Consider the following 12,039-nt stretch of genomic DNA (forward strand, 5'->3'; position numbering starts at 1 on the left):
ATGCTGGAAGGAAGATTAATTATATCTATCCTTATTCTAACAAATCTAATATAGGATGCTTCAAATTATAGTTTTAGAATATTAAATAATTGTGGTTAGAAAAAAAAAAAAACTTTTACAAAGAAAAAAAGTATTTTTAGTTAAAATAAAATGGAAAAATTTTTATTTTATTCAATATATTGTATCTATGAAGGTATATGTTATAGAATTGAGACAATAAATGTACTAAAATATGTTATAACATTGGTCGAAAAAAAAAATATTTTATTGAAAAATTATTTTTAATATGAATTGACTGTCATAGAGAGTAAATGATAAATAATACTTTAAGAAAATTTATAACTTTTATTATCTTAATAAATAATTCTTTTCTTTAATCAATTGTTAGATATATTTTGAAAAAAAAAATTAGTCATGTAATAAGTTTATATTTTGATAAAATATGTTTATTCTTAAAAAAATATTTTTATAATATTATTATTTATATATATGTATGTATATAATAACATAAATTCTTTAGAAGTTAAAAAAAGTAAAAAGAAAGGTATATATTAAAATACAAATAATAATAATACAAAGTTATACAGAACTAAATAATATAAAATATTTAAAATTGTATATTTTTGCATGTATTTTTAATTATAAATAATATAAAATTATTAAAAGAAAAAGATCAAACATCTACATTAAAGATATAATAATATCATTTCTATCTCTCTTATGTATATATTTTCTAATAACTTTTCTAATAAAAATATATCATTTTAACAATACATTTTAACATTTTTCAACTTTTTCAAATTATTTAAGCATATAATCTATGTAATAGTTTATATATATAAGAAATAAAAATTTTTAAGTATAGAAAAGTAGTCAAAACATATATATATATATATAAGTTTAGAAAGAATTATTAATGTTAATAAAATAATATTAAGAATATAAATAAAAAAAAAATATTTATATTATTATAAAATTAAATATATATATCATACTTTAGTTTTTTCTTACTGTAAAAGGTGTAATTTTAAATGATATATACATTATTGTTAAATGACCTTTTTTTTTTAAAAGTGTTTTACTGTTAAATACAATTAAAAAGATCTATTGTTTTTCTAAACTAAAAACTATTTAGAAATTAAACTACTTTCTCTACATATGTAAATAAGAATACAATTATCTATATATGCATAAATATATATATATGCTAGTAATAAAGAGTGAGGTATAAATACAAAAAGTATGGAATAGTAATATAAATTTATATATATATATATAGCTTTTAAGAGTTTTAATCATCCATTATATATCTTAACTATTTTATTGTGCCAATGTGAGATAGTATAAAGATAGATATATATATATTAAAACATATATGACCAATTGTCGTGTTTTCAATTGCCATCTCTGTCACATATTTTGATCATTGTTGCAAGTAAAATCTTTACTATAACATAGATACTGGTTTAACATTTTGATGGCAAAATAAAGGTCCAAAGATTAAAGAAGTATTATTTATTTTTTTTTTTGGTCCATCAATGCAATAGATTAGAAATACTTAGTTATTACGCAATTGTCAATTACAAAACATCTTTACATTAATTATCTTGTTCTGTCACTCGAGAGTAAATAGATTAAACTAAAAAGATTCTAAATTTGCTTGTATTTTTAAATTAATTAAACTATATAACATACAATAGTAAATGATAATTTTGTTAAATTTAAATTTATCCTCTATACTAGAAAAATTTTTTTTTTCTCCTAATATCAATAAGTTATGCAGAAAGAAAATAAAAAGGCACAATGAGATATACAACAAATAATAAATAGAGAAAAAGAAATAGACCATTTATATTAAAAAAAGGGGGGAATAAAAAAAAAATAAAATTAATGTTTATTTTGATACCAATTTAAAAAAATACAAAAAAAAAAAAACAAATATCTAGTCAGAAAAAAAATTTGATGTGAAAATAATTATATTGTTTGTTTCTTGTGTTAGTAAGAAAAACATTATGGGGATTCATTTATACCTTAAAAAAATTATAAATACATTTGTTTATATTTTAAAAATAAAGTTTAGAAAAAAAAAATGAATAATAAACTAATTTCTATTTTATCAATATTTAAAAATATATAATTTATATTATAATGACAGCATATTAAAGAATTATCTAACAAAAATAATATTGAAATTTTGTATTATATATAATAAAATAATTTTGATATTAATAAATATATAAAAAAAAGTCTAAAAATGGTTAATTTATTTAATAAATTTAATAATATTAAAAATGATGAAAAAAAAGTTGTAAAAAGGTTAACATCATCAGTCAAATTAGCTGATAAAAAAAAATTTTACCAACCAATTTCAGAAAAAAAATTTGGTACTCAACATGATAATGAAAAAAAAAGTTTTTTTATTACAAATGGTGGTGAAAAAAATTTAGAAAAAAAAGTATTTATTAGAAAGGAAGAGTTACTTGAAAAAAGAAAAAAAATTTCTCCTATTCAACGTGAAGTATTTTGTAAAGGAATTGAATCACCATTAAATATTTTTTTAGATATATTATCATCTAAAACACTACAAAATTTAAAATTAGAATATGCTGCTATTAAAAGTTATATCTTTCCTGAACATACTAGAAATGCTTTTGATCATAATATGACACTTAATAAGTATAAAGATATTGTTTGTATTGATCAAACTCGGGTAAATTTAGATCCACCAGGACCTTATTATTATCATGGTAATTTTGTTTATCAACTTGGAATGAAACATAATTTTATTTGTTGTCAGGGTCCAATGGATGATACAATTGTTGATTTTTGGAGATTATGTATTCAAAAAAAAGTATCAATAATAATTTGTCTAGTTAATATTATTGAGAATGGTAAAAAAAAATGTTCCCAGTACTGGCCAAGTAATGAGGGAGAAACAATAAAATTTAAACATATTAATGTTCATTATAAATCAACAGACAACTGTGATGATTCATTTTTTATAAGAAATTTTAAAGTATGGATTGATGGTATTGATAACGTCACATATAGAATAAGACAAATACATTGGAAAGATTGGCCAGATAAGTCTGTTCCACCTGTCACAACTCCTGTTATGAGACTTATGAGACGTTTAAGAGATTTAAGAGCAGATGAAACAATTTTAGCACATTGTTCAGCAGGTATCGGTAGAACAGGAACATTAGTTGCGGCAGTTATGTTATTTTCAAAAATATCTGCCAAATCTGATATTAATGTCTATGATACTGTAATGGATTTACGTAGGCAAAGGGCAGGTGCTGTTCAAACAGAGATTCAATATATTTACCTTCATAAAATTATTATTGATTATTGTTTAATAATTAATGTTTTTTCTGAAGCTAGAAAATCTAGTGCAATTAAATTTATAGAAAAGTATAATTCATACTATGAGTCATTGTTACAAGCAGGTTCACAACCACAAAACGGTAATTTGTTACATAACTTTTAAAAGTATTACTTTATTACAATTAAATCAAGATGTTGTTAATCAACGAAACTATAATTAATAGAAATATACTAATATTATAATAAAATGTCTACATAAGATGTTTCACATATTATGCCATCAAGAACAATTACTATTTATAAATAAATAAAAAAATAATAATAATGTAGATTCTAATTACCATAATATGACAATATTAATGTTAACTATGTAAAAATGTGTTTACAACTATATATTAAATATGACATTGTTTGAATAATCTATTTATTTATTTTATTATAAAGATTATACTCAATCAAACTATTTATAAAAAAACAACTATATATAAAAAGGTTAAAACAAACTACAAAATAAAATTCATATATCATTTTTTAATTTAAAAAAAAAATAAGACAAAAAAAAGAACTTTAGTACAATGAATTATTTTCATACAATAAATAGGTAAATTATATTTATAGTAAAAATATTTTTATTCAATTAAATTTTATTTTAAATTTTAAAACATTTTATCATTAAATCAATAAATATTTTCATGTTTAGATTTCAAAACTTTACCATAAAATACTTACCATCAAAATAAAAATTTTATTTGATATTCTGATGGTATTTTATAAAATAATTCAACAAAAAAAAAACATATGATTTTTTATTATATTTTTTATAAGTAATATGAAATTTTTATTACAAAATAAAAAACTTTTTTATCTTTAAAATTAATATATAACAAGTCTTTGATTAATATATATTTTTAAAACTTTTAAAGATGAAATTAATTTTATCAATCAAATATTATTTTTATTATTAATATAAAAAGATAAAAATAAATTGTATCAAAAAAAAAAACAATATTTAGATAACTTGCATGGACAAATAATTATTTATAGAATATAAAAACTTAATAATAAAAATAAAATAAAAAGGCATAATATAAAGAAAGTATAAACAGTAAATAATCAGTATTTTTTTGTAATAGCAAGATTTGAATTATAAATATCAGGAGAAATGTTTCTGGATTCTTAATAATAAACATATTTCATATATAATTAATTTGTATCTTACTAATAGTAAGTTTATTATTACAAAAGTAGGTCTTCAATATACCCGTTAATTTTTTTGTAACAAATAAACATTACAATTATTTTTATTCTTTTATTATTTGTCTCTTATCACTATTTTCCATTGTTGAATTTTTTTTTTTATCATCTCTTTTGACACAAAGAATAAGACATGATACAATACCAGCTAAGACAAAGAAACTACCACCAATATAAAAACATATACCATAATCTTTGGTAAGATCATAAAAAAATCCTGCTACTGGTGTACCAATAATACATGCTATTCCTCTGGCAACAGTTAATAAACCAAAAGAATTTGACAATTTTTCAACACCTAACAAATCAGCCAAAACAATTGATGTTAAACATATATATGGTGCTGATACAAAACCATAAACACCCCAAAGTATAGCACTATTATAATAAGTTGTACATATAAATGGTACAGCAAAAAGTATACCACCAGATCCAATTAAAGAGATATTTGTAAGATTTAAGGCAGAAATAATATTTTTATCAGCAAACCAACCAATAAATACCCTACCAATTGTATTAAGTATATTCATTAATGATACTAAAAATGTTCCATCAGATGGTGACATACCACTTGATACAGCAAAATCTTTGATAAAAAAATATGGAATATAAAAAGCAAGCATACCAAGAAGATTAGAAATAGCAATTAATATCATATCTGGTACTTTTAATAATTCAACATCAATCATTGAATGAAACATATTACGTACAGCTAAAGGAATACATTTACATTTAGAGGTATCCTCAACACCTCCAAGATCATCTATAATTGATTGAATTGATTCTTTACTAACAGCTAACTCTTTATTTAACCCTTTTTCACCTTCAACGGCATTTTTTAATTCTTCAGCAACAACAGCACCAGATATTGATAGATGTGATTGACGGTAAGCTTTCATACTTTTTCCTTCATCGGCAAATTCTTTTAAATTTTGAATTGATCCTTGAAGGAAGATATCTTGTCTGGAGAGGGGTTTTTTTAATTCATTTGCCTCAACATGACTAAGAGCAACAGACAATTGTGAGGAGGCTCGAGATAATCCTGTTTGATGAAGTTTATTTAATGATTGATTAAGACTTCTAGCAGTAAGTTTATGTAAATGTTTTTGTGATGATACACTTCCCATAGTATCGGTTCTTTTTCTATGTTGTTCATAAAGATTAACTCTTGAACCATCTTGATGATTATTTAAAAGTGGTGCACCTTCATTAGTTACTTTTTTTCCTTCTACATCAACTTCTGGTGTTGTTGAATTTTTTGGTGGTGATCTATATCCACAAATTTTCCATACAATTGTAGCAAAAAATCCTAATTTTTCATTTTCATCATATTTTTTAGATCCAAGATCACGATATAACATACCAAAACCAACAAGTAAAGCAATTAATCCAGAAAGAAATATAACAGTACCATTTAAACCAGCATAATCATTAACTTTATTAATAAGAATAGGTAATGCTATACCACCAACACCAGATCCAGCAACAGATAATGATGTAGCAAGTGCTCTTTTTGATTCAAACCAATATCCTACCATAACAATAGAAGGAAGATATATAAAACCAAAACCAATTCCTTAAAAAAGTTATAAAATATATGATTAAAAAAAAAAATTTAAATATACCTCCAATTATTGAAAATATAAATAGAAACAATTCAAATATATTAATATAAGTAGAAAAGAAAAATGCCATAAATGAGACAAATGCTCCAGTTACAACAATCATTCTTGCACCATATTTATCAACCAATCCCGCAACAAATGGTCCCGCTAAAAGATATGAACCAATAAGAAGTGAACCAATTAAATTTCCAACAGTTTCATTAACTAAATACTTTTCTTTAAATCCATTTTTAACAATTCCCATAGATGAACAGATACCATCCACAACAAAATTACTAAGAAATGCCACAAAACAAATAATCCACCCATAACCACCATCTGGAGGTGTTGGAATACTATCTAGTATATTTTCAACTGACTCATTATCATTATGTGTTGCATAACGATCCACCATCTTTAAATGATCAACTTTCTCATCCTCTTTAATATTTTCTTTCTTCGACATAATAGCTTAACTTTTATGATCAACTAAAATTGTTATTAAATATTATTTTTAACTAGATTAAATATTAAAAAAAAAAATAAAACTTTTAAAAATTCTTATAAAAAAAAGCAATTAGTATAAATATTATTATATTATATAACAAAAAAAAGTTTTTCTTTATTACTTTTTAAATAAATAAAAATTTGGTACCAAAAAGACAAAAAAAAAAAAGATAAAAATATAAAGGTTAACTTATAACATTAAAAATATTATATTGTAATTAGAAAATTTTCTATAATATTTGAGACAAAAAGTCACTATAATACAATGTATATTAAACTTTAATGTAAAAAGGGCAATAAAATATATTATTTTTATTATATAAGTATATTTGAAGGGTAAATTTTGTTCCTTACTTAGTTGGATGGTAGACAAAGATATATATATATATATATACAAATATAATTTTTAAAAGAATTTATATAATATATATATAATATTGTGAGTGTAATAAAAAGAAATTTCTACTTTTACACTACTATATTTAATTTTTTTTTTTTTTTTTTATAAAATTAAGAAATTATAGTAATTAATAAAAAAGATTAATTAATATTAAAATATTTAGTAAAATTATTCTTATACTTTTTAATAAATATTAAATATATTTATATTAATATTTAATAAAATTATTTTTTCATGTATTTTCTAGTAATAAAGAAATAGATAATACAATAAACAAATAGTGAAAGTAAATTAAATAAGTAACTGTTATTAGTTAAGTATACCCTATATATTTTTAGAATAAATACCAAAAATATATTAATAAATATAATACTTTTTTTTTTGTCCCTGGCAAAGTTAAAAAAAGATTAGTGTTAAAAAAAAAATATATATATATAATAAGTCTGGTATCAAAGTTTAATCATGAGGAAAATGATAATGTAAATTTAATTTTCTCAGATACATTAATAATGATATTTTACAAAAAATGATTTTGTAATCAAATACTTTTGGTGGATAAAAAAAAAAAAAGTTTATGACTATTAATGAGAATGAGTCTTTCTCTCTTCCTGTACAAAGAGTGAAGATAATATATGTAGGAGTAATAAAAAAAAATATTTTTTAATATCCCAGACAATTATTTTTGAACTATCTTTATCAATCAAAGTTTAAAATTTTATAATAAATTTTATCAATTTCTTTTATAATTAAAATACAGTAACAACATTGATTAAAAAAAAGATGTATTCATTTGTAAAAAAAAAAATAGAAGAAAAAAAAAAATGAAAAATTTGAATTGACAAAAAAAAAAAGATAAAATTTATTAACCTTCAAAATATAAAAATTTATCAATAATTTTTCAATTTATAAATATAAATTATTAAAAAAAAATTAAATTTAAAAGAGCTACATTTCTATATATTTTAATGGTATTTCAGTGAAAAAATAAAGGTTGATGGAGTAAAGATTTTTTAATTTGATAATCAAAAATTTTCAATATTTAAATAAAATCAAAAAGAATAGATGAATGATGTAAAAGGTTCTTTTTTTATAATTAATTTTACATAATAAATCATTTTTACAAAATCTTAAATTATATAATAATACTTAAAATATTAGATATTAAAATAAAATAAAAAAAAAAATTCTAGAAAAATTAATTATAAAACTTTTTTTTTTATTTTTATTAACTATAATTAAGTTGTCTTTTGAATTAAGGTGATAAGTTAACTAGATATGAAAAGTTATATGTAATTTAAGTAAAAAGAAATGACATAGAAAAAAAAATTATAACAGATATAATTAAATTTTTAAGAATAAAAATATTACAAATGATTATTTATTAGCTTCAAAAGTATTAATAGTAATTTAGTAATGTTACATTATCTGATTACTGTTAAGAATTTTAAGAATCTTATTTAAAGATTAAAAATTTTTCTTCTTAACAAAAATTTTATTTAAGAAGAGTTTTAGTATTTTTGATAAAAAAATCCTAATTTTTACTTTGGTCTTTGATAGATACGTATTTGTTAATATACTTTATCAATAGAAAGGATTTGAATAATTAAAATGATAAAGATGAACATATATAAAGGCTATTGGCTAATAGAATAAATGTATAAAATATTTGTATCATCAATAGTCATATGTATATTACTTATATACACACCAGTTTGAGAAGAGGAGATCACATTCAAACTAGTTGAATAATTTTAGTTTATTACGCAAGATTTTAAAGTAATTTTAAATATTTTAAATTATGATTTTAAATTTTATTATAATATATATATATATATATATTAAATAAGATATTAATTGATAAATAAAAATTAAATTTTTATAATTATTTAAGTGATAGAGATAAAATAAAAATTATAACTAGATAATTATTTATAATTCAATATTTATAAATATAAATAATATACATAAATAATAATCAAAAATATCTATTCTTAAAAAAAAATATATATATATATTTCAATTAAAGAACATATTGTAATTATATAAAAAGATAAATAAATTTTATTATAAATATCAACTTTACCAAATAATATTATAGTACAAATAAACTTTATAAAAAAAAAATTATATGTACATGCATATACATATATATATATATATATAAATACCCTTTATTTTATAATAGTCATAAAAAAAAAGTTAACCAAAAAAAAAAAAAATGTTATTTAGAATTAAAATGATAAAATTTTAAATAAATATGTTATAATATTAATAATATGATAATTAAGATAATAAGTGAAATAATCGTTAAGATAAAAAAAAAATCAAAGTATAGAAATGATATTTCTTTTATTTAACCAATTAATATTATATTTTTTACCTTGATATAAAATAATCAAAATGAATATTAAAATGATAAAATTTTTAATCAATTTCTTATTTATGGAAAAATTATATATGGGAAAAATTGATAAGCAAAATATTATATTAATATAGTATTTGATAATGAATAATATATCTTAATTTTTATTTTTTGAATATAAAAATATAATGATATCGTTTTTATAATACCACCATTATTACCTTAAGTACAAAAATTATTACCTTAATATAAAGTATGATTAGTATATAATATATAATATAATGATCATTTATTAGTATATTTATAATATTATTATATATATATATATCAAAATAAGTTTTCTATACATATAATATACTTTTTAAGGAAGTATAAAAAGATCATATTTATTAAAATATTTTAATATTTACTAATCTATGTTGGATTATAAAAGTATTATTAAAGAATGACTAATTATAAAGAAAAAATTTGTACATTAAAATATTATTTTAATAATAACATAAAACATTTTCAATAACTTATGTAATTGATATTTTACAGATACAACCTACAAAATGTTTAATTTTTTATTAAAATAAACAATTGAATGATACATGATTATTATTTTATAGAAGGAAATATTATAAAATATTTTGATCTTATGTTATTAATCAAAAAATAAATTTCTTTATAATATATAAAAATGATAAAATATATATAAATTTTTATATATCTTGATTAATATAAACACATCAAAGCTTTCCTCATCTCTTGAAATAATTTCTTTTTTTTGCACTATTACAATAATGTAAAAATATTATTTAAACAATATTGTCAAAATATTAAAATTGTATTTTTATTATAAATGAAAAGAGAAAACGACCACTTATATATATTAAAAATCTGACAAAAATAATTTTATATATTTTATAAACAAAATATTTATTAATACTTTTAATAACTTTTTTTTCTCAAATTACAGACATTTAAATTTTTATGTATTAAAATATCTTTTAATATAAACAATAATATAAAAGTATTTTTAGATTATGTTAATATACAAATTATTGTATCAAAATGTAAGAATAAAAAAATAAATTTTGCAAAAATTTTTCCACCATCATAAATTAACTTTATATTAAATGTTTACAATTAAAATTTTAAATTTATGTAACAAAAAAAAGTTTTTAAATTTTTTTTTATTGTATATTATAAATAAATTTTTGTTAAGAATTTATTTCTAAAAAAAAAGTAATTACAAAATATCATTTTAATAATATAAATATAATTTTTTATTTCTATTAATTTTTATTATTTAAATGTTAAATTATTATTAATTATTAAATAATTTATAATTAAATTAAAAGATATATAAAAGCTACCTTTTGATATTTTCATAAACAATGACAAATATTTTAAAACTTTAAATAAAATAGATGATTCATTTCATAACAAAAAACATACAAAAATTAATTTTTACATAATTTTTTTTTCTAGTCTAAATTTTTACATTCTCAATTGAATTATTATAAAAGAATTATAAAATTATTATTTAAAGAGCAAATAATTGTTCAGTCATATTGGTTAATCAAAGAAAGCAACTATAAAATTAAACAAATTATAAAAATTATCAATCAAGCCAAAAAGTCGTCTAGTAACATAGAAAAAATGATAAAAGATATAATATTTACAGAAATGGAAGGTATAATATCTTTAAAACATATCAAATTATATAGTAAATTTAAATAAATTGATAATTTTTTCAAATAAAAATGATAAAAATTTTTTATTCTATTCTTTTTTTATTTATATAGAAAGAAAAAGTACTAAAAAATGATTGTAAGTGAGAGATGAATCTCATTATATATGTACATATTAATATATCCATCAATCATGATATAGTAAAAACATTATTGATAAAAAAAAAATTTTTAATGTTATTAAAATCTAAAAATATGTTTCATTTCTGAGAATAATAGGAAATAAAGATGACTAAGAAGAATGGTAATAACTATATACATCCATTTTTTTCTCTTTCAATAATGTACTTATTTCTATTTTGAAACAATTTTTTAAAAATTCATTAATAAATAATTGCTATAATATATATATTTTTTAAATAACAGTTATTAAAAAATCATCACTTGTTAAAGATAAAAATAAATTAAAAAAAAGAAAAGAAAAAATGTCCTTTCCACATCTTTATAATTATGTTTTTTTTTTAGTAAAACATATGATAGAAAGTAAAAGTTTTTATTGATAGCATTTTAAAAATTAATCATTTTTGATAGAAAAAATATGTGTTTAATATTATCACACATTTCTAGTTTGTTTAAGTAGAAATGATAAAATTAATTACAAATTTTAATTTTGTCATTTATTTATAAAATTTCTTAATGTTATTAATGTAATATTAAAAGAATAACAAAAAAGTTACTTATTTAATTATTGTTATTTTTATTACACATAAGTTAAATTAATAATTAAACAATATTTAAGAATATCAAAATTCAATGGTAAAAATTTTCTAAAAATATAATCAAATAAATAATAAGATAAATTAAAGAGATAATTTAAATTTATAAAAATTCAATCTTGTGAAATAA

The 12,039-nt window shown here is 18.4% G+C and overlaps 2 protein-coding genes across 2 annotated transcripts; one reads left to right on the plus strand and one right to left on the minus strand.

Moving 5' to 3' along the window:
• Positions 1-2,254: 2,254 nt before the first annotated feature.
• SRAE_2000287200 (Protein-tyrosine phosphatase, receptor/non-receptor type domain and Protein-tyrosine/Dual specificity phosphatase domain and Protein-tyrosine phosphatase, catalytic domain-containing protein) lies at positions 2,255-3,490 on the plus strand (the record flags this gene model as incomplete). The annotated part of the gene is made up of 1 exon (XM_024653992.1): positions 2,255-3,490. The coding sequence occupies one exon, from the start codon at positions 2,255-2,257 to the stop codon at positions 3,488-3,490; it is 1,236 nt and encodes a 411-aa protein (XP_024507414.1).
• A 1,138-nt stretch (positions 3,491-4,628) lies between these two features.
• Positions 4,629-6,651, minus strand: SRAE_2000287300 (Major facilitator superfamily and Major facilitator superfamily domain, general substrate transporter-containing protein; the record flags this gene model as incomplete). The annotated part of the gene is made up of 2 exons (XM_024653993.1): positions 4,629-6,157; positions 6,207-6,651. 2 exons carry the CDS (start codon positions 6,649-6,651, stop codon positions 4,629-4,631), a joined length of 1,974 nt encoding a protein of 657 aa, XP_024507415.1.
• Positions 6,652-12,039: the final 5,388 nt, after the last annotated feature.

The sequence above is a fragment of the Strongyloides ratti genome (genome assembly GCF_001040885.1).
Source record: "Strongyloides ratti genome assembly S_ratti_ED321, chromosome : 2".
NCBI classification, from domain to species: domain Eukaryota; kingdom Metazoa; phylum Nematoda; class Chromadorea; order Rhabditida; family Strongyloididae; genus Strongyloides; species Strongyloides ratti.